The sequence below is a fragment of the Phyllobates terribilis genome, unplaced genomic scaffold, assembly GCF_046119375.1.
Source record: "Phyllobates terribilis strain yellow unplaced genomic scaffold, ASM4611937v1 Scaffold_7__3_contigs__length_470593459, whole genome shotgun sequence".
NCBI classification, from domain to species: domain Eukaryota; kingdom Metazoa; phylum Chordata; class Amphibia; order Anura; family Dendrobatidae; genus Phyllobates; species Phyllobates terribilis.
In genome coordinates, this window is record NW_027362767.1 from 228,741,983 (window position 1) to 228,765,685 (window position 23,703).

At 41.9% G+C, this 23,703-nt stretch overlaps 1 protein-coding gene across 7 annotated transcripts in view; it reads right to left on the reverse strand.

Annotated features, from left to right (window-relative positions):
- The window catches only part of MVB12B (multivesicular body subunit 12B), a 146,315-nt gene that overhangs the window by 13,919 nt on the left and 108,693 nt on the right, over positions 1-23,703 (reverse strand). For 4 of the 7 annotated variants that reach the window (XM_073639773.1, XM_073639778.1, XM_073639779.1 and 1 more), the window contains 3 exons: positions 10,242-10,280; positions 9,278-9,333; positions 4,717-4,797 (listed from right to left, as the gene is read on the reverse strand). In XM_073639773.1, the coding sequence (XP_073495874.1) occupies positions 4,717-4,797; positions 9,278-9,333; positions 10,242-10,280 (176 nt within the window). The remainder of the gene's footprint in view (positions 1-4,716; positions 4,798-9,277; positions 9,334-10,241; positions 10,281-23,703) is intronic. The other 3 variants (XM_073639774.1, XM_073639775.1, XM_073639776.1) reach the window with 3 other exon arrangements.

Consider the following 23,703-nt stretch of genomic DNA (forward strand, 5'->3'; position numbering starts at 1 on the left):
TGTGGCCTCCACGTGCCTGTATGACCTCCCTACAACGCCTGGGCATGCTCCTGATGAGGCTCAGTATTGTGTGTGGCCTCCACGTGTCTGTATGACCTCCCTACAACGCCTGGACATGCTCCTGATGAGGCTCAGTATTGTGTGTGGCCTCCACGTGCCTGTATGACCTCCCTACAACGCCTGGGCATGCTCCTGATGAGGCTCAGTATTGTGTGTGGCCTCCACGTGCCTGTATGACCTCCCTACAACGCCTGGGCATGCTCCTGATGAGGCTCAGTATTGTGTGTGGCCTCCATGTGCCTGTATGACCTCCCTACAACGCCTGGGCATGCTCCTGATGAGGTTGAGTATTGTGTGTGGCCTCCACGTGCCTGTATGACCTCCCTACAACGCCTGGGCATGCTCCTGATAAGGCTCAGTATTGTGTGTGGCCTCCACGTGCCTGTATGACCTCCCTACAACGCCTGGGCATGCTCCTGATGAGGCTGAGTATTGTGTGTGGCCTCCACGTGCCTGTATGACCTCCCTACAACGCCTGGGCATGCTCCTGATGAGGCTGAGTATTGTGTGTGGCCTCCACGTGCCTGTATGACCTCCCTACAACGCCTGGACATGCTCCTGATGAGGCTCAGTATTGTGTGTGGCCTCCACGTGCCTGTATGACCTCCCTACAACGCCTGGGCATGCTCCTAATGAGGCTCAGTATTGTGTGTGGCCTCCACGTGCCTGTATGTCCTCCCTACAACGCCTGGGCATGCTCCTGATGAGGTTGCGGATGGTCTCCTGTGGGATCTCCTCCCAGACCTGGACTAAAGCATCCGCCAACTCCTGGACAGTCTGTGGTGCAACGTGACGTTGGTGGATGGAGCGAGACATGATGTCCCAGATGTGCTCAATCGGATTCAGGTCTGGGGAACGGGCGGGCCAGTCCATAGTTTCAATGCCTTCATCTTGCAGGAACTGCTGACACACTCCAGCCACATGAGGTCTGCCATTGTCCTGCATTAGGAGGAACCCAGGGCCAACAGCACCAGCATATGGTCTCACAAGGGGTCTGAGGATCTCATCTCGGTACCTAATGGCAGTCAGGCTACCTCTGGCGAGCACATGGAGGGCTGTGCGGCCCTCCAAAGAAATGCCACCCCACACCATTACTGACCCACTGCCAAACCGGTCATGCTGAAGGATATTGCAGGCAGCAGATCGCTCTCCACGGGGTCTCCAGACTCTGTCACGTCTGTCACATGTGCTCAGTGTGAATCTGCTTTCATCTGTGAAGAGCACAGGGCGCCAGTGGTGACTTTGCCAATCCTGGTCTTCTGTGGCAAATGCCAAGCGTCCACAGATGGGGGTTGTGCTCACAGCCCAACACCATGCAGGACGTCGGGCCCTCATACCACCCTCATGGAGTCGGTTTCTAACCGTTTGTGCAGACACATGTACATTTGTAGCCTGCTGGAGGTCATTTTGCAGGGCTCTGGCAGTACTCCTCCTGTTCCTCCTTGCACAAAGGCGGAGGTGGCGGTCCTACTGCTGGGTTGTTGCCCTCCTACGGCTCCCTCCACGTCTCCTGGTGTACTTGCCTGTCTCGTGGTAGCGCCTCCAGCCTCTGAACACTTCGCTGATAGACACAGCAAACCTAGCCACAGCTCGCATTGATGTGCCATCCTGGCTGAGCTGCACTACCTGAGCAACTTCTGTGGGTTGTAAAGTCAGTCTCATGCTACCACGAGTGTGAAAGCACAACCAACATTCAAAAGTGACCAAAACATCAGCCAGAAAGCATTGGTACTGAGATGTGGTCTGTGGTCCCCACCTGCAGAACCACTCCTTTATTGAGGGTGTCTTGATAATTGCCAATAATTTCCATCTATTGTCTATTCCATTAGCACAACACCATGTGAAATTGATTGTCAATCAGTGTGGCTTCCTAAGTGGACAGTTTGATTACACAGAAGTTTGATTCACTTGGGGTTATATTCTGTTGTTTAAGTGTTCCCTTTATTTTTTTGAGCAGTGTAATTATATACAGTACAGACCAAAAGTTTGGACACACCTTCTCATTTAAAGATTTTTCTGTATTTTCATGACTATGAAAATTGTACATTCACACTGAAGGCATCAAAACTATGAATTAACACATGTGGAATTATATACTTAACAAAAAAGTGTGAAACAACTGAAAATATGTCTTATATTCTAGGTTCTTCAAAGTAGCCACCTTTTGCTTTGATGACTGCTTTGCACACTCTTGGCATTCTCTTGATGAGCTTCAAGAGGTAGTCACCGGAAATGGTTTTCACTTCACTGGTGTGCCCTGTCAGGTTTAATAAGTGGGATTTCATGCCTTATAAATGGGGTTGGGACCATCAGTTGTGTTGTGCAGAAGTCAGGTGGATACACAGCTGATAGTCCTACTGAATAGTCTGTTAGAATTTGTATTATGGCAAGAAAAAAGCAGCTAAAAAACGAGTGGCCATCATTACTTTAAGAAATGAAGGTCAGTCAGTCCGAAAAATTGGGCAAACTTTGAAAGTGTCCCCAAGTGCAGTTGCAAAAACCATCAAGCGCTACAAAGAAACTGTCTCACATGAGGACGGCCCCAGGAAAGGAAGACCAAGAGTCACCTCTGCTTCTGAGGATAAGTTTATCCGAGTCACCAGCCTCAGAAATCGCAGGTTAACAGCAGCTCAGATTAGAGACCAGGTCAATGACACACAGTTCTAGCAGCAGACACATCTCTACAACAACTGTTAAGAGGAGTCTTTGTGCAGCCTGCATATATATATTCACCCCCCTACCTGGTAACCTGGAATTTCACGTTTTTTTTGTTGTTGTTTTTTTGAGGGTTTGCATCAGTTCATGTAAAGAACATGCCGACAACTGTGAACATTTGGTTTTCTTTTTATAGTGAAGCAAGCAACAAATAGGATAAAATAACTGAAAACTTCAGTTTGCATAACTATTCACCAAGTCGCTTTGGATAAGTCTCTATGAGTTTTCCACATCTGGCCACTGGGATTTTTGCCCATTCCTCAAGGCAAAACTACTCCAGCTCCTTCAAGTTAGATGGTTTCCTCTAGTGAACAGCAATCTTCAAGTCTGACCACAGATTCTCAATTGAATTAAGGTCTGGGCTTGGACTAGGCAACTACAAAACACTTACACGTTTCCCCTTAACCCACTCGAATGTTGCTTATCATATGCTTTGGGTCATTGTCTTGTTGGAAGGTGAACCTCCGTCTCAGTCTCAAATCACTGACAAACAGGTTTTGCTCAAGAATATCCCTGTATTTCTGAACATCAATCTTCCCCTCGACTCGAACCATTTTCCCTGTCCCTGCTCCCGAAAAACATCCCCAAGGCAGGACGCTGTCACCACCATGTTTCACTGTGGGGATGGTGTTCTTGGGGAGATGAGCTGTGTTGGCTTGGCTCCAGACATAGTGCTTTCCTTGGTGTCCAAAAAGTTCAATTTTGGTTTCATCTGACCACAGCACCTTCCTCCATACATTTGGGGGGTCTCCCATATGTCTTTTGGCAAACTCAAAATGAGCCTTACAATTTTTGTGTGCAAGTAAAGTCTTTTTTTCTGCCCACTCTCCCATAACGGCCACCTCTATGGAGTGTACGGCTTATTGTGGTGGTATGGACAGATACTCCAGTCTTGGCTTGGGAACTCTGCAGCTCCTTCAGGTTCCTTTGGTCTCTGTGCTGCCTCTCTGATTAATGCCCTCCTTGCCGGGGCTGAGAGTTTTGGTGGGCGGTCCTCTCTTGGCAGGTTTGTTGTGGTTGCATGTTCTTTCCATTTGGTGATAATAGATTTGATGGTGCTCTGGGCGATCATCCGAGATTGGTATATTTTTTTAATATAACCCAATCCTGACTTGTTCTTCTTAAGAACTTTGTCCCTTCTTGTTTGGAGATCTCCTTGGTCTTCATGGTGTTGTTTGGAGATCTCCTTGGTCTTCATGGTGTTGTTTGGAGATCTCCTTGGTCTTCATGGTGGTGTTTGGAGATCTCCTTGGTCTTCATGGTGGTGTTTGGTTAGTGGAGCCTCTTTCTTAATGGTGTTACAGCCTCTGTGGCCTTTCAGAAGAGATAAAGTGTATATACTGACAGACCACGTGACACTTAGTGACAGGACGTCCACCTGTGTGCAATTGAAGCATGGGCCTTATGAAAGTAATTAGGGGCATGCATATGCACATGTTAATTTTTAGTTATTTGATCCCACAAATGTAATTCATGCCTATATTTTTCCCACTTCACCAACTTAGACTATTTAGCGCTGACGCATCACACACAAATCGGATTACAAAAATATTTAAACATTGGTTTAATGTAACAAAATAGGTAAAAAGCCAAGGGGGTGAATACTTTTGCAAACCACTGTACCCCAAAGAGATGAGACTAGAGCAAAACCCGTCTGAGAGCTGATGGTAAAGATGTTTCATGGATTCATTTTCAATTAGGATTCAGATTATTCTACACTTTTGCTAAATTTTCTTAGTATGAAGTTTTACACTTATCAGCATATGGCACGGGAGACTTTTAAAAGTTTTTTGTTTGGGATATGCAGTGAGGGATTTTTGCAGGTTGATGGACTGCAGTAAAAAGTGGTGGCTTTTGTTTATAATGGGAAAACCTTGTGACCGCTCCCTTCTATATACGACAACAACAAATATTTTCAAAATCGCTAGTTTTCGCACTTACCTCTTTTTCAATTTCTGCCAGTGACTTGATTGTAATCCCCAAAAGATCAACCTGCTGCATCTGAAACAAAGAAACCTCTTTCTGATTAACCAGAATTTAAGAGGTTCAATTAAAAAAAAAATAAAATTGGAATCTTTATATTGCAAAAAAAAAAAAAAAGTGCATTACATCATTTTCAAACTACGACCAGTACAATAGTCTCTTCTGATAAGTCATTGTGGCCAACGACAGTGCCTAGCAATTCTACTGCTGACCACATGAGGGCAGCAAAACCAAAGCAATTGATGAGAATTTCTCAGAAAACATTTAAGAGTCTTCAAAAAGTATGAACAAGAAAATGAAAATAAAAAGGAGTAAAATCATAATATATATGTATACATCACACATTTGTTTTTGCTTTTTTTCATTTTTTAGATTGTATATTTTTTTCCCTGAAACGGTTGTACTTTTTAAAATTAAATTATTTAATTTTCTTTGAAAAAAAAAATATTTACATACATACGGTACTCTAAAAATAAAATTTTACTTTCTATAATTTTAAAAACAAAAAAAAAAATAAATTTATATATTTTCGTAAACCAACATTTAAAACGTAAAAAAAAGACTTTCCCCCCAAAAAAGTATATTAAATAACAAATATAAAATTTCAGTTCAATATTTTTAACTAATAAAACCTCCAAAACAGAATATTTGCAAAATACTAAAAAAAAATAAAAAAATAAAAATACAAAGAATCATTAACTAAAGAAGTGTATACTTAATGATACAATTTACAAATATTAATTTATTTTCTCAAATAAAAACATTTAAAAAATAAAAAAGATCCTCCTCCCATGTTTTTATTTTGGAAAATATATAACATTTGTGTATTGTTCTACTGTATTTATGATTAAGTATCCACTTCTTTACTAGTTTATAAATATTTTTTTATTATTATTTTGCAAATATTCTGCTTCTGGTGTTTTAAAAAAATATTTACAAAATAAAAAGATAAAATTAAGATTAATAATAATGAAACCAATGCATAATACAGTAAAGAAGTGATACTTCATTATAAGGGCAGTAGAACAATTAATAATTTGTGCTAATGCATTTACTATCAAAGTGATTGGAATAAACGCCAGGAGTCCAGATCCACCTATGTACATAGCATGAATCTAAGGGAAGAGATGCAGGGGCTGCATGTACAGACCCCCCTGAAGGAACAGTGATAGCACAACCCATATTATCGGACATGCCATTTTACATTCAGCAGCTAATAACTTACATTCCCATCAAACTGTTCTACTTGAAATATCTCTGGACGCTTAATCAACTTTTCCAATATCTAGTTGTCCATGGATGGTGATTATTGATCTAAACAATAGAACTTTATGAACTGAATTATTTATACAGATTACTAATGGATAATCCGACAGAAGGAATTAATATGAATTTTACATCCAGTTTTAACGGAGAGAAAAGTTTGATCAGTTCTAACACTGTCATTACTTTATAGTTGGCAGCTTGAGATTACAGAACATGGTCTACCTGCTTTCCAGAGAATGTCACTCCTGGTAATGGGCGAGGTGTACCTGCTTTCCAGAGAATGTCACTCCTGGTAATGGGTGAGGTCTACCTGCTTTCCAGAGAATGTCACTCATGGTAATGGGTGAGGTCTACCTGCTTTCCAGAGAATGTCACACCTGGTAATGGGTGAGGTCTACCTGCTATCCAGAGACTGTCACTCATGGTAATGGGCGAGGTCTACCTGCTTTCCAGAGAATGTCACTCATGGTAATGGGCGAGGTCTACCTGCTTTCCAGAGAATGTCACTCATGGTAATGGGCGAGGTCTAGCTGCTTTCCAGAGAATGTCACTCCTGGTAATGGGTGAGGTCTACCTGCTATCCAGAGACTAACTCATGGTAATGGGCGAGGTCTAGCTGCTTTCCAGAGAATGTCACTCCTGGTAATGGGTGAGGTCTACCTGCTATCCAGAGACTGTAACTCATGGTAATGGGCGAGGTCTACCTGCTTTCCAGAGAATGTCACTCCTGGTAATGGGTGAGGTCTGCACTTACAATTATAGGGATAATCCCATCTGGGACATTTAGGATATGACATACAAATCTAATTGGAGCTAGTTCAAGAGGTAGGGTCTGCGTCTATTTTGAAAATGAGGCCCCCTCTTGCGCCACTGTAAAAGCAGAAGAGGGTGCGCATGTGCAGCTCGCTACAACCCCTTTTTCCAAAGTAGCAAAGAATGCATGCGCTGACGTTTTTTTTTTTTCTTTTTTTTCATCCTTTCATACAAGTCAATGGCAACAGCTGCCACGTCTCTTAACGACAGAAGCATGGGGTAGGGTGCACGTCCCATATTTATGCCATATATTGTGGATATGTCATAAATGTCTAACATAGTAATACCACTTTAAAGGGGGTCCTCCTATGGGGACTTTTTTTTTTTTTTACATTCTAACGATCATTTTTACAATTCAGCGTCATTGTAAATTTTGTACCATTTGGCTTTTACAGGTTCTTTGTTTCCCGACACATTCAACTTTGATGTGGTCTGTGGTCATAAGTCAGAAAAAAAAAAAAAGAATTTGAAACTTCCATTGGACCTTCAGAATGAGCTCACTGCTGGATCCTCAGTTAACTCATTCTGCAGCCAGCAATAAACAACACAGTCTATAGAAGGCAAACGGTGCAAAATTTTGATTGGAACCCAATTATAAAAATGATATACAGTACAGACCAAAAGTTTGGACACACCTTCTCATTTAAAGATTTTTCTGTATTTTCATGACTGAAAATTGTACGTTCACACTGAAGGCATCAAAACTATGAATTAACACATGTGGAATTATATACTTAACAAAAAAGTGTGAAACAACTGAAAACATGTCTTATATTCTAGGGTCTTCAAAGTAGCCACCTTTTGCTTTGATGACTGCTTTGCACACTCTTGGCATTCTCTTGATGAGCTTCAAGAGGTAGTCAACGGAAATGGTTTTCACTTCACAGTTGTGCCCTGTCAGGTTTAATAAGTGGGATTTCTTGCCTTATAAATGGGGTTGGGACCATCAGTTGTGTTGTGCAGAAGTCAGGTGGATACACAGCTGATAGTCCTACTGAATAGACTGTTAGAATTTGTATTATGGCAAGAAAAAAGCAGCTAAGAAAAGAAAAACGAGTGGCCATCATTACTTTAAGAAATGAAGGTCAGTCAGTCCGAAAAATTGGGCAAACTTTGAAAGTGTCCCCAAGTGCAGTTGCAAAAAACATCAAGCGCTACAAAGAAACTGGCTCACATGAGGACCACCCCAGGAAAGGAAGACCAAGAGTCACCTCTGCTTCTGAGGATAAGTTTATCCGAGTCACCAGCCTCAGAAATCACAGGTTAACAGCAGCTCAGATTAGAGACCAGGTCAATGCCAAACAGAGTTCTAGCAGCAGACACATCTCTACAACAACTGTTAAGAGGAGACTTTGTGCAGCAGGCCTTCATGGTAAAATAACTGCTAGGAAACCACTGCTAAGGACAGGCAACAAGCAGAAGAGACTTGTTTGGGCTAAAGAACACAAGGAATGGACATTAGACCAGTGGAAATCTGTGCTTTGGTCTGATGAGTCCAAATTTGAGATCTTTGGTTCCAACCACCGTGTCTTTGTGCGACGCAGAAAAGGTGAACGGATGGACTCTACATGCCTGGTTCCCACCATGAGGCATGGAGGAGGAGGTGTGATGGTGTGGGGGTGCTTTGCTGGTGTCACTGTTGGGGATTTATTCAAAATTGAAGGCATAATGAACCAGCATGGCTACCACAGCATCTTGCAGCGGCATGCTATTCCATCCAGTTTGCGTTTAGTTGGACCATCATTTATTTTTCAACAGGACAATGACCCCAAACACACCTCCAGGCTGTGTAAGGGCTATTTGACCAAGAAGGAGAATGATGGGGTGCTACGCCAGATGACCTGGCCTCCACAGTCACCAGACCTGAACCCAATCGAGAAGGTTTGGGGTGAGCTGGACCGCAGAGTGAAGGCAAAAGGGCCAACAAGTGCTAAGCATCTCTGGGAACTCCTTCAAGATTGTTGGAAGACCATTTCCGGTGACTACCTCTTGAAGCTCATCAAGAGAATGCCAAGAGTGTGCAAAGCAGTCATCAAAGCAAAAGGTGGCTACTTTGAAGAACCTAGAATATAAGACATATTTTCAGTTGTTTCACACTTTTTTGTTAAGTATATAATTCCACATGTGTTAATTCATAGTTTTGATGCCTTCAGTGTGAATGCACAATTTTCATAGTCATGAAAATACAGAAAAATCTTTAAATGAGAAGGTGTGTCCAAACTTTTGGTCTGTACTGTATACCCAAAAATACATCCACTCAAGTAAGTTGTCCTCAAAAAGGTGGACAACCGATAGGATGGAGCTGCAAAATTAGGAAAAGTGATGCCATTTCTGGAAAGAAAGTAGATATTTTTTCCTGTTTTAATAGTGACCTGGGTAAATATGAAGAATCAATATAAAAAGAAAGAAAGTGCGATAAACCGACAGACTGTACACTCACCGCCTCTGACGCACAGGCAAACTTCTCGGAAATCATGAAAGGAACGCCATCCATTGCTGAAAGAGAGAAACAAAGATGGAAATGACAAGAGAAAAGAAAAAAAAAATAAAAAATCTAATAAAAAATTATCAGGGCTGCAATACCCAACAATCATTTATAAACGATATCGCTTTCTGTAATCAACACAGCAAAGAATTAAGAAATTTTTTTATATTTGAGCCGCTGGCTTCGATACATTTCTCAAAACCCCATAAAGCCGCGACGCGCGTTACGTGACAGCCCAGATACGGTTCTGACGGCTATTCATAGAAATGTTTCCTGTTCGCCCGGGTCGGTGCAGAGTCGCTCTCATCTGGGCGTCTGTCACATATGAGTTAGGGCACCGGCGCGCGGCATAACAAGCGATCTCCGTGTCACCTGCAGTCATTAAAGCTGAAGCCACTTCATCTGGGCGTGCTGCCACTGCACGGCGTACAAGAACGCAGGCCCATGCCAAGGGCTCAGCAGTGTAATTAGCATCCTCCTAAACAAACGAGTTTCCACACAGCTGTAATTAAGCAAGCTTGTAATTAAGTAGATGCCCTTTATCATACAGATCATGCTTAAAAACGCTTTGAAGAATGGATGTGTTATTAATGTGATAATGTCAAATCACAGACATTCACCAGGGCTGTCGGCGCGTTCTCTCCCTCCGCCGCAGATTGCAGAACACATTCCGCGGGATCCGCAGAAATATGGAAACTACATCAATGTTGAATTTAATTACTTTATGGTAGGATTAGCAAACACTAAAGTCGCACGTTTCCAAAGAGAGTTATTAATATGGACCGAGCTCGCAGGTTTCCTGGCCTGTCTGTCAGCAATGTGGGGGAGAACATAGAGATGGGGGTGGGCTAGAGCCGAGCGCTCCGTCATGTGCCACCACATAATAGAACATGCCGCCGGACGGTGGGCGACAACTTACAGCCTAATATTAGCCCCTGCTCCTCATAACACGTCTCATCTGCAAAGGAAAGAAGACATCAGAAAATGACCCAGTGCTGAAATCAGGTTTAAAGATGCAAAGAACACTTTATTTCCATTTTTCATAACACTATATTATATATATTATATATAGAACAACAAGAGAAAAAAATGGAGGTTTGTTGGAAAGATGGATAAAATAAAAAATTGTATTAATCACGTATAAATACATAAAAATACTATATATAAATAATAGATTTGTGTAGGGGGACGGGGGATGAACTGTCACATAATAGCAGCCAGGACATCAGCAACCCAGGGAGCCTATCAAACCCATTAGGGGGTTATAAGGTAAGATAACATGAGTATTGAGCAGAAAAAAAAAACCAAAGAGTTAATTAATATCTAAGCAAAAGTATATATTATATATACCGTATATACTCGAGTATAAGCTGACCCAAAGTACCTAATTTTACCACAAAAAAACTGAGAAAATGTATTGACTCAAGTATAAGCCTAGGGTGGGAAATGCAGCAGCTACTGGTAAATTTCCCCATCCTGGTATGCATGATGCATGGCCTCCTCATCCCCCAATACTGGTATGCATGATGCATGGCCTCCTCATCCCCCAATACTGGTATGCATGGCCTCCTCATCCCCCAATACTGGTATGCATGATGCATGGCCTCCTCATCCCCCAATACTGGTATGCATGATGCATGGCCTCCTCATCCCCCAATACTGGTATGCATGGCCTCCTCATCCCCCAATACTGGTATGCATGATGCATGGCCTCCTCATCCCCCAATACTGGTATGCATGGCCTCCTCATCCCCCAATACTGGTATGCATGGCCTCCTCATCCCCCAATCCTGGTATGCATGGCCTCCTCATCCCCCAATCCTGGTATGCATGGCCTCCTCATCCCCCAATCCTGGTATGTATGGCCCCCTCATCCCCAATCCTGGTTTGCATGGCGCACACAAAAAATAAACACTTATACTCACCTTCATTTCTCACCTCTGCTCCAGCACTGCGTCCTGTCTGCCAGCATCTGAGCAGCGCATGACATCACTGCCATGCGCTATCAGACGCTGATGTGAGCTGTTGCTGCCGGCATATTCACTCCTCTCTCTGCCGGGACTATGGGCGTAAATAAGCATTCTCTTTAGTAGAAGGCACTGTTAGAAGGAGTCTCGGCTCAGCGCTCCTCCGTGCCCGCTACTAAAGAGAATGAATATTCCCTGTTGTCATGGGCGTGGAGAAGAAGGAATATTCATTTCCCTTTAGCAGCGGGCACACATGGAGCTGCAGCAGCGGCTACCGCGTGTGCCCCGCTTCTCCACCGCCACAACCCCCCTCCCACTATCCACCAACGGAATTTCTATATACTGGGGTATACCTGAGTATAAGCCGAGGGGGGCTTTTTCAGCCCAAAAAATGTGCTAAAAAACTCGGCTTATACTCGAGTATATATGGTATATTATTGTAGGGTTTTCACTCACTTGGGTACGACGGGAGGCAAACAGGAGGCATGTTCCTTTAAAAGTCCATGTTGGTTTATTACTTCATAAACCAAAAAGCCAAAAGGAAACAAACCACCTTTAGTTCAGGCAAACAAAGTAAAGTGTCCTTTAAGCAAGTCTCTGTTTAACCAGTCCTGTGGGCACACAGGCTGGGTAGCGTCCAGTATCCTGGCACGGTCAGGAGACAACCACACACAGGAGACCTTCTCCCTCCAAACACACAGACCATGTGCCAAACAAACAACCTCCATTTTATAGGTCGTTAACCACACCCAGAGGTGAGGTATGTGGGTTGCTAGACCCGCCCAACACTCCAAGCTACCCGTAACCCAATCCCAGGTGCACCAATCAGTCCTCTTCGTGCTTACGTGCACTAGAGAAACACTCCGGGTTCCATCACAGAGGACAGCCATCTCTGTGACATATACCTCCTATCAACTATGCGACCATTAGCCACCTTACAATATTATATATTATAAGGTGGCTTTACACCTTATAAAATATATATTTATTTATTAGTGTTATGAAGAATGGAAATAAAAACATTTATATAAATAAAATATATAGATAAATCTTGCACTTTTCACATTGGCCACTAGGTCTAATATTAGATTTCTACTTCCTGTATTTAACATGAACATTAATAAACTGACTCTGACCCTAATTTTTGTACATAAGTGTAAGGGAATAAGTCACTGTACAGGAAGGGGGTGGAGGTGATCTGCGATGTCACCTATTGTGAATAATGGATCCTTTGTTATCTACTGTATATTGAGGTGTTATTAGTCATTGTACACAAGGAGGAGGAGGTGAGCTGTGAAATCACCTATTGTGAATGGTGGATACTGTGTTATCTACTGTATATAGAGGTGTTATCAGTCATTGTACAGGAGGAGGTGAGCTGTGATATCACCTATTGTGAATGGTGGATACTGTGTTATCTACTGTATATAGAGGTGTTATCAGTCATTGTACAGGAGGAGGAGGAGGTGAGCTGTGATATCATCTATTGTGGATCCTGTGTTATCTACTGTATATAGAGGTGTTATCAGTCATTGTACAGGAGGAGGAGGAGGTGAGCTGTGACATCACCTATTGGGAATGGTGCACCCTCCGTTATCTACTGTATATAGATGTGTTCCCTTTCACTGCAATCCTGTGTGATGATGAGACTGCTGAAAAGTCTTCTGTACAGAACAGGAAGTGGAAACCTAGTATAAGGCCTAGTGACAAGTGTGAAATTGTCAGATTTTTTTTTTTTTATAGATAGATTGCAATTTAAAATCTGTTTTTCATCCACACCACGATCCCATAATCAATGCTTCCTGGTACTAGAAAAGTTGTCAAAGGGACTTCGCATCTCAGGATAGTGGAAAGCAGTTTATTATCTTCTTCACAGACACTCACAAAGGGCTCACATTTTCACTTCTACAGTTCACCTTAAAATTTTGCAGTAAGTTCAAAGACAGAAGGAAGAATTTACCAAGACTGGCATTTCATTCACAAATGGCTTTGAAAAAAAAGATATGACAACTTTTTTTTTTGCTTGTTATAGGAAAAGTAAAAAAAAAAGAAAAAAAATAGTGAAAAGTTGCAAATGTGAGAGCAAAAATATTGGGCCCGATTCAGCAAAGATTTTATGCCAGAATTCTGTTGTAAAAAGTTTCAAAAAAGGCTAAATTTTGGCACATTTTTTATTTATTTTTATTTTTTTTTCACTTAAATGCAAGTAATTTGGGCTAAAAAAAAAAAATCATTTTTTACAAATGGGTTACACTAAAAATTTTGAACCGTTTGACCTCTTTAGCCGCTGTGCTGTACACTACATTGCTGGCTGCAGAATGAGTTAGCCAAGAATCCATCAGTGAGCTCGCTTTGACAGTCTTACGATAAGAGATTGTAACTCTTTTTCAAAACAGGTAAAAAAAAAATAAAAAAATGGAGGAATCGCTTTTCTACAAAGGACCTTTGAGGTTCTTCAATTATGGAGCATCACAAATTTTGGGGGACAAGCATATTGTCCAAGAGAGTCTCTGAATATTTTGACATATCACTAAAAAGTGTTGGAAATGGGGCACCCAAAAAAAGAGAGATTTCTGCCTTTGTGCAGACAAAACAACAATCACCTATTGTTTCGTCTGGCATTTGGAGACCGCGCAGGAAAGAGCGGATCACTCAGCCGACACATAAATTGAACTGCCTACATGGATGGCTAAATTCTGCCTGAAATGATAATAAAATACTATATTAATATGGAAATTATCCTGCTGCTACCGTACACTGATTAGTATATAAAATTACACCTCATTACATATTACAACCAAATAAACACAAACCGTGTGTATAATGAATTACGAGAAAGAATGCGAGAATTCGAGTCCCGAAACCCCTTCTGCTTCCTTCATCCATCTGCTTTGCTACTAGACCGCAGTATATATGGCCATCATATGGAAGGCAGGGCATGACAAGGAAAAGGAAGGAATTACTAAGGTGATATATTCTTTTTTGCTTCCTTAAAGGGATAAGGTGTTCAGAAAAAAAAAAGACTTTAAACAAAGTTTTCCATGTTAAAAACATTGTTTAAGGAGGATCCCCATTCTACTGTTTCCTAAAGTCAATGTGGCTGCAGTAAAGCAATGCTGTAAACAGCAGCTCGGGCAAGATGGCCGCTCCCATAAAACTACACACAAAAAAAATCTAATTTAAAATAAATGAAAAACGGCTGATAGAATATATATTATTTTCTATCTATAATCTATCCTATAATTCTTATAGAATATATTATATATTTTTTCAAACAAACATTGAAAATATTAATAAACTTTAACAAATGCAAACTGGATAGGGAAGGGGGGGGTGTAGGGAGAAAAGGGAAAAGGCATAAGTAGATTTCCTTTCTTGCTTTATTAGGGAACTATCCAAGGGAGGGAAGGCTAGGAAATATATTATATCCTAATATATTCTATAATCCTTCATAGATGGGGGTCAAATGCACCAAAAATAAAAAAAAAAGCAATCCGCACATGGGTTTCTGACTTGGTTAACAACTATGGTCATGTTCTAAGGCTCCTTGACATAGATTATAAGCTACCTCCAGTAGGTGGCGCTAGCAGGACAGTTTTCTTCCTTACTTTACATACTATATCCCATGGAATATTGCCCTGAAGGATGAATCAAGGGAGTTTTGTTCAATCAAACCATGGTCTGTACTGAAAGGGCATCCGAAAAAAGAAAAGAAAGAAATGGCCTCAGTAAAACAAAAAAAATTGGTCTTGGTAGAGTGACCAGTAACCAAGAACAATTTCTCGAGGAAAGCTTATATCCCAACAATCTTAGAGTCTAAACAGACTGCTGATCACCCGTTCGTTTGTTGGGGGGAGATAATTTTGTAGCTGGTCTAAAAAAAATAAAAATAAAAAATTGTTCTTGGCAGCACTTCATCCTGTGTAAACAGGACATGTGCTGCCGAGAAAAATCATAAGTCTACTCGCGCAGAACGATTATTGGAAGTACAGCTTTTTGGTCTAAACAGGTAATTGAATGGCCACCGATCGGCACGCATTTAGCCTATCGGCGATCGTTGAACAGCCAGGGTCAACAAATGCAAATTAGTATTACACATAACAGCCAATCACAGCTTTCATTTCGGATTGGTGGCGGTTTTGATTGATGACGCCTACTCTGTCGACGGAAATCAAAAGTTTTAATCAAATCGGCATCATTATAGCACACGGTCCTAAAAGGACTGTGATAATAAGAGATTCCGCGCGCTGAACTAATATAATAATGTCACAAGTTAATGAGCAGCTTTGTAATTAATGCTAAGGAATTTGCATATATTCAAATGCATTCTAAAGTAAATTGAGCGTCAGAGTTCTCCTGATCCAAAGAGTGAAATTTAATAAGTCATCAAAAAAAATCTCGTAATTTTTTTCTGCTAATTAATGAATTCGGTTAGCGCTGGCCCCCAATAAAAATAACAGCTCAACATGCACAAATGTTCAATTGTCTGGCATTGCAGCTATTAGGATAATTGAGCCTTGTAATTAAGATAATACTCAGTCCCTGAAGCCAATTAACAAGACAACAATTAGTCCCGTTCGTTAATGCAAATCAAAGATTTTTCTCTTTATTAGTGGAGCAGTTGCCGAGCCCTGGAGGAAAAGCCAAAGTGTTTGCACCAATCTCGAAAAAGGTTAGACTATTCCGCTATTAATGCAGACCTTGTCAGGGCGTAATTAGTTATGATTAATCAATAGCAGGGTGAATTCATCCGTCTTATTCTACAGGACCTGACCCCTCATATTCATTGCCTGTAACGCATCAAGTATACAGACAGGATCTGATCCTTACACCATAAATAATGTGCCATAAGGAGGAGAGGTATGTCATTTTAGGAGAATTCTCCAAGACTCTGGATATTGGAATACAATGATGCTGGAAAGCTCATAAACACTTCAGATTTTTCCATAATTCTGCGTAAATTTGACCTAAAATTTCATCAGGTTTTCATACAAGTCCTAAAAGTAGATAAAGAGAACCAAATCAACCATCGAAGTCACAAATATTTCACTTTGTCATTTTTTTATTGAGAAAAATGATTCAATCTGTGAGTGGTAAAAGTATGTGAACCTTTGTTTTTAGTATCTGGTACAATCCCCTTCTGTACCAATAAGTTCATCTAAATGTTTCTGGTAACTGATTAGTCCAGTACTTCTTCAATCATGTGTTGGGAAGATCAGACTTTGATATATCCCTAAACTGAAAAACCTATAGCGAATCCACTAAAAGTGGAAACTAGCCCGAATATATATTAAACCAAATATTCAAACCGATCCCGCGGTTTTTCTTTGGACAGGAGTGTCCTTTGGTTCTTTTTTCTCTTTGAGTTTTACCTGAACCCATGAGTAATCTCTTGACACTGTGATAATTTGTTCTGAGCTTAATTGTTAATTATTATAGACCATAAGGCCTCTGTCCTCTCTGTCCTTTTTTGGTTTAATTTGATATATCCCTGTTCGTTAAATAAAACAGGTGGCCCACTCACGCCCGATGGTCGTCCCATTGATTTAACACACCAGACTTTGATTTCACCTTCAAAATTATCCTAAAGGTTCACATACTTTTGCCACTCCAGACACGTGGTATTGGATAATTATCCTCATTTTTTTTTTAAAAAAAAAGGTCTAATATTTGTGACACATTTGTTTGGCATCTTTCTCTACTTTTTTTTTTTTTTTTTTTTTTTTTTTTTTTTTAAGGAGTTCTAGGTCAAGTTTATGCAGAAATTTGGAAAATTCTCAAGGGTTCACAAACTATTAGGTACCATTGTAAATGCCAATAGAGCTTCTGTTTATGGATGGTACTATTATGTGGAGAGGTTGGGACGGCATTGTAAAGAAGGAACATTATGGGTGAAATCATTGTAAGAGGTGGGCATAATGAAGGGAGACAATCATGGCTGTGAAGTCGGAGTTGTGGAGTCGGAGCCCATTTTGGTGGAGTCGGAATAAAATGGACCGACTCCGATAATATATAATAATTTGGGTACATTCGTTCAATGCAGTTTGTGGGGGAATATTTTTTCATACGAATTGGGGAAAGTTATGAAATGTCCTATAAATGTCTGTCCTATTCCTGATCTAAGGGTCTGGACTTTTAGCTGAGATGAATCTGTGTCACAGTAAATTTATCACTTAAACATGAGCCGTGTATGAGGGAGTCAGAGTCGTGGAGTCGGTGTCATGGAAATTGAGAATCGGAGGTTTGGCTTACCGACTCCACAGCCCTGGAGACAATGTCTGATGAATGTATGGCAAGAGGAAGACAATATCTAGGCTAGCACCTTTATTTGGGACATTTTTGTATAACATATCCTCTTTACAGCCCCCAAAAACAGAATGTGAGGGTGTTGTATGTAGCTGGAGAGCCCGGTCTTAAGGCCCCCCCCATACACATTAGACTAATGCTGGCTGAGCCCACTGATAAACGTGTTCAGCCTACAGTTTCATATATATGGGGGGCCTGCGATTGTCCCAATAGTTGATGTCAGAGGACAGGAGCATCCGGCATGTCTGATTTCGGACTGTCGATTCTTTTGTTCTTGGTCTTGGGGCAGAACGGTGGCTCAGTAGTTAGCACTGCAGCCTTGCAGCGCTGGGTTCCTGGGTTCAAATCCCACCAAGGACAACATCTGGAAGGAGTTTGTGTGGGTTTCCTCCGGGTTCTCCAGTTTCCTCCCACACTCCAAAGACATACTGATAGGTAATGTAGATTGTGAGTCCCAAGGGGACAGTGATGATAATGTATGTAAAGAGCTGCGGAATATGTTGGCGCTATATAAAAATAAAGATTATTATTATTGGTCAGATAAGCTGCCGCCAGATTCTGGCAGCAGCCCTCTCCGACAGCACAGGAGCTCTCAGCCGGCTGAGCGCTCCTGTGTGTAGTAGAGGCGTGAAAGATAACTTCCGACCAAACGATAGGACAAAGCATCATTCAGCCGACATCTATCTAAAGTGAATGGGTGTACAAGATGGCTGCTGAAGGACAGTCCTCTCAGAAGAGAAGACACCCATGGATTACTCTTTTCAGGTGTTCTGGGGCCTTCATTATATTAAATTACAAAGCCCGCATAGAGTTTGCTCAAAAACACATGAAGGACTCCCAGACTATGAGAAATAAGAGTCTCTGGTCTGTTGAGACGAAGACTTTTTGGTGATAATTCTAAGCGGTATGTGTGGAGAAAACCATGCACTGCTCATCACCGGCTCAATACAATCCCAACAGAGAAACATGGTGGTGGCAGCATCATGCTATGGGGGTGTTTTTCGGCTGCAGGGACAGGATGACTGGTTGCAATTGAAGGAAACATGAATGCAGCCAAGTACAGAGATATCCTGGATGAAAACCTCTTCCAGAGTGCTCTGGACCTCAGACTTGGCCGAAGGTTCACCTTCCAACAAGACAATGACCCTAAGCACACAGCTAAAATAACAAAGGAGTGGCTTCAGAACAACTCTGTGACCATTCTTGACTGGCCCAGTCAGAGCCCTGACCTAAACCCAATTGAGCATCTCTGGAGAGACCTGAAAATGGCTGTCCACCAACGTTCACCATCCAACCTGATGGACCTGGAGAGGATCTGCAAGGAAGAATGGCAGAGGATCCCCAAATCCAGGTGTGAAAAACTTGTTGCATCATTCCCAAGAAAACTCATGCCTGTACTAGCTCAAAAGGGAAAGGGTGCTTCTACACAATACTGAGCAAAGGGTCTGAATACTTATGACCATGTGATATTTCAGTTTTACTTTAATAAATTTGCAAAAATTTCTACATTTCTGGGTTTTTTTTTGATCAAGATGGGGTGCAGAGTGTAGAATTTACCAAATGGCTGCAATGAGACAAAGAGTGAAAAATGTAAAGGGGTCTGAATACTTTCCGTACCCACTGTAGGTTTATGTGATATAAATCAGTATTTCTGATTAAAAAGCAGAGTAAAGCCTTATTCAGACGTCCATAAAAACATGGACAGCGATGCATGGACTGATCGTAGAGCTTCTGACCCAAAAATGACCCAAGACTTCCCCAAAATATAGGTCTATGAAGCTGTCAAATACGGACAAGGAGCCCTGTGGCTAGTCCTTGTATCGCGGTCCATATTCGGACCATTTTCATGGACGTTGGAATGAGGCTTAAGACTTCATTAACAATGGACAATTATTGTGAACAAGTGTTTCTAGGAATATTTTTTTCCCCAATAGTTGGGAAATTATTTTTAAGCTTGCTTAAAAATTATTGTTCGCAACAGCGCATCCTCTTGTGTAAACAGGACATGCTGCAGTCTATGTGCACAAAACGATCTATTGCCGATTGTTCTGAGTGTACCGGAAGTGCGGTATGCCTGTGTAATCAGGCTATTAAACAATGGCCATTCAGCACATACAGTACAGACGACAAGTTTGGACACACCTTCTCATTTAAAGATTTTTCTGAATTTTCATGACTATGATAATTGTACATTCACACTGAAGGCATCAAAACTATGAATTAGCACATGTGGAATTATATACTTAACAAAAAAGTGTGAAACAACTGAAAATATGTCTTATATTCTAGGTTCTTCAAAGTAGCCACCTTTTGCTTTGATGACGGCTTTGCACACTCTTGGCATTCTCTTGATGAGCTTCAAGAGGTAGTCACCGGAAATGGTTTTCACTTCACAGGTGTGCCCTGTCAGGTTTAATAAGTGGGATTTCATGCCTTATAAATGAGGTTGGGACCATCAGTTGTGTTGTGTAGAAGTCAGGTGGATACACAGCTGATAGTCCTACTGAATAGAGTGTTAGAATTTGTATTATGTTAAGAAAAAAGCAGCTAAGTAAAGAAAAACGAGTGGCCATCATTACTTTAAGAAATGAAGGTCAGTCAGTCCGAAAAATTGGGCAAACTTTGAAAGTGTCCCCAAGTGCAGTTGCAAAAACCATCAAGCGCTACAAAGAAACTGGCTCACATGAGGACCGCCCCAGGAAAGGAAGACCAAGAGTCACCTCTGCTTTTGAGGATAAGTTTATCCGAGTCACCAGCCTCAGAAATAGCAGGTTAACAGCAGCTCAGATTAGAGACCAGGTCAATGGTACACAGAGTTCTAGCAGCAGACACATCTCTACAACAACTGTTAAGAGGAGACTTTGTGCAGCAGGCCTTCATGGTAAAATAGCTGCTAGGAAACCACTGCTAAGGGCAGGCAACAAGCAGAAGAGACAAGTTTGGGCTAAAGAACACAAGGAATGGGCATTAGACCAGTGGAAATCTGTGCTTTGGTCTGACGCAGAAAAGGTGAACGGATGGACTCTACATGCCTGGTTCCCACCGTGAAGCATGGAGGAGGAGGTGTGATGGTGCTTTGCTGGTGACACTGTTGGGGATTTATTCAAAATTGAAGGCATACTGAACCAGCATGGCTACCACAGCATCTTGCAGCGGCATGCTATTCCATCCGGTTTGCGTTTAGTTGGACCATCATTTATTTTTCAACAGGACAATGACCCCAAACACACCTCCAGGCTGTGTAAGGGCTATTTGACCAAGAAGGAGAGTGATGGGGTGCTACGCCAGATGACCTGGCCTCCACAGTCACCAGACCTGAACCCAATCGAGATGGTTTGGGGTGAGCTGGACCGCAGAGTGAAGGCAAAAGGGCCAACAAGTGCTAAGCATCTCTGGGAACTCCTTCAAGATTGTTGGAAGACAATTTCCGGTGACTACCTCTTGAAGCTCATCAAGAGAATGCCAAGAGTGTGCAAAGCAGTCATCAAAGCAAAAGGTGGCTACTTTGAAGAACCTAGAATATAAGACATATTTTCAGTTGTTTCACACTTTTTTGTTAAGTATATAATTCCACATGTGGTAATTCATAGTTTTGATGCCTTCAGTGTGAATGTACAATTTTCATAGTCATGAAAATACAGAAAAATCTTTAAATGAGAAGGTGTGTCCAAACTTTTGGTCTGTACTGTATGTAGCTGATCAGCCAATGTAAATGAGCCCAAAATATTTGCAGGACTACGAAAAGATATTGTAAAAGTCCTGGACTGATGCTACTGGCTAAACAGTTCGCCAGTAGATGGAACGTTGTAAACAGTGAAGAAGCTACGGTGATCGTATGATCATCGTGACTATTGAAACAAATGATTGGCATTGATGCTGAATCCAACCCTATCATCCTGATATTAATGGCATATTCCAATAACAGCCCATGTTGGAAAATCCCTTTAAGTACTATCACTGACGGCGGCTAAGGGGCAATGGAAGAGGAACATTATAACCTTCCATAGCTGGGTTGACTAAGCGCTCTAAATTATGATACATAACATTTTTCCTCAGTCTTTCCATTGTTGATCCAAGTCATATGTTGACCCAACTACAAGTAGACCTAATAGGACGTTATTTTGCTGGAGTACATAATTACACTCTCATTGCTTGTGAAGACACTTCTTAGAAATGAAACTACGACGAAAGTTCACTACAGAAACGTTAATGTATAAGAAAATCATCTTGGAAGATGCACAGAAGTAGTTTACAGAACAGGATGGAACAGTCTTGGACTGACCTGTGGAGAGCCGGTGACTCGCTTGGTGGACCTCTGAGCCAGGATTCATCATCTAAGAATATGAGAAGCTTACTAATCTACATGTGCAAGAAGCAGGTGCTTCCAGGGAAGTGATGCCCAATTAAAGCTACTCCCTCATCTACTGGACAGAACGAGGGCACAAGGGCAGGAGGGAAAGTAACCAAGTAAGGCGAGAGGGAAGAGGAGCTTCTTCAGTGTGGTGGGAGGAAAAATAAAAGTACCGCCAAGAAGAGAGAAAAGTGCACGAGACCAAAAGGAGGAGGCATACAGGGCAGAGGATGGGATAAGGATCGAGCAGTAGTTGAAAGGTAGCCAGAAATGAGGCCTAGGAGCAGAGGAGCACCATATTGGGAAGTTGTGGTGCAAGCTCTCCTCACACCTGGGCAACTATAAACCCAGCTTTAAATCGTTTTTTTTACTTCGTTGGCCTTAAAAGGGAGTCCCTACCACATTCAAGGAGACAAACAGGCTTTTAAAGAGGTATACCCATTTGTCCCCAGTAATGTAGAAAGGCAGGACACATTATAAAATATACACATAGCAGGTGAAATAAGTATTGAACATGTCACCAATTTTCTAAGTGTATATATCTTGTAAATGTGCTATTAACATTACATTCTGACCAGATGTCGGTAACAACCCATCCAATCCACACAGCCAAAGAAATCAAGCCATATATGTCCATAAATTAAGTTGTGTGTAATTATGAGAAATTACACAGGGAAAAAGTATTGAACACATGAAGAAAGAAAGGTTTAAAAAGCTCTGGAAAGTCATGACTAGTGTTGAGCATTCCGATACTGAAATATCGGGTATCGGCCGATATTCGCGGTATCGGAATTCCGATACTTTTAGAATATCGAATACCGGAAGTTCCCATAATGCCTGCGCTCTGCAGTGTCTCTGAAGGATGACAAGCTGGATGGCAGCGCTCACAAAGGAGCGGGGAGCGAAGGACCCGGGCGGGGAAGCCGGCAGTGAAAAGACTTCACCGCCGGCTTTCCCGTTCTGTGCTGCGCTTTCCCGCCAGTTATTTCAAATGAACAGCTGAGGTATCAGGTGATGCCGATCAGCTGTTCATTTGAAGTAGCCGCGGTGCCCTCAGAGGGGTCATGTGAGTTCATGCTTGACTGCATATACTCACATGAACTTTCCCACGGCCACACAGGTCAGCCTCACCTCCCAGACCATCAGACCCGTCATGATTGCGATGTCTGCGAGTGTGTGCGCGGTGTCTGTGCGATGTCTGCGAGTCTGTGCGCGGTGTCTGTGCGCGGTGTCTGCGCGCAGGCAGACATAGGCCGATGTGACACTACTACTCCCATCGGCCTATGTCTGTCCCCCGTCCACTCGTGCCAGCAGGATCAGCTCGATGGGAGCAGTAGTTCCCATCAGCCTGATCCTGCTATTTAAACTGCCCCATGTGTTATTTTTGCCCCTTTACACGTTTTATTCTTTTAGGCCCCCATATATATTTGTTTTTGATCCCCAATAAATTTTAAATACATGCCATTGGTGGCCAGTGGTTACCTAAAATAAATTAGTTCATACATTACCTGTCCCCGCCGATCGCCACCTAAAATAAAGTAAAAAATAAAAAACTACACCTATACTCACCTAGACACCTAATTCCCCGAAGCCATCGATCTCCTGTAATAAAATATAAAATAATAAACCACAACCTTATCCTTACCCCTCCGTAGTAGTCCACGAGTGTCCCACGATGATCTCCAGTTTAGAGCAGCCACATAGAATGTGACCGCTCTGAACCGCTGCCGCCGCTAGAATGACGGGGCCGTAAAGCA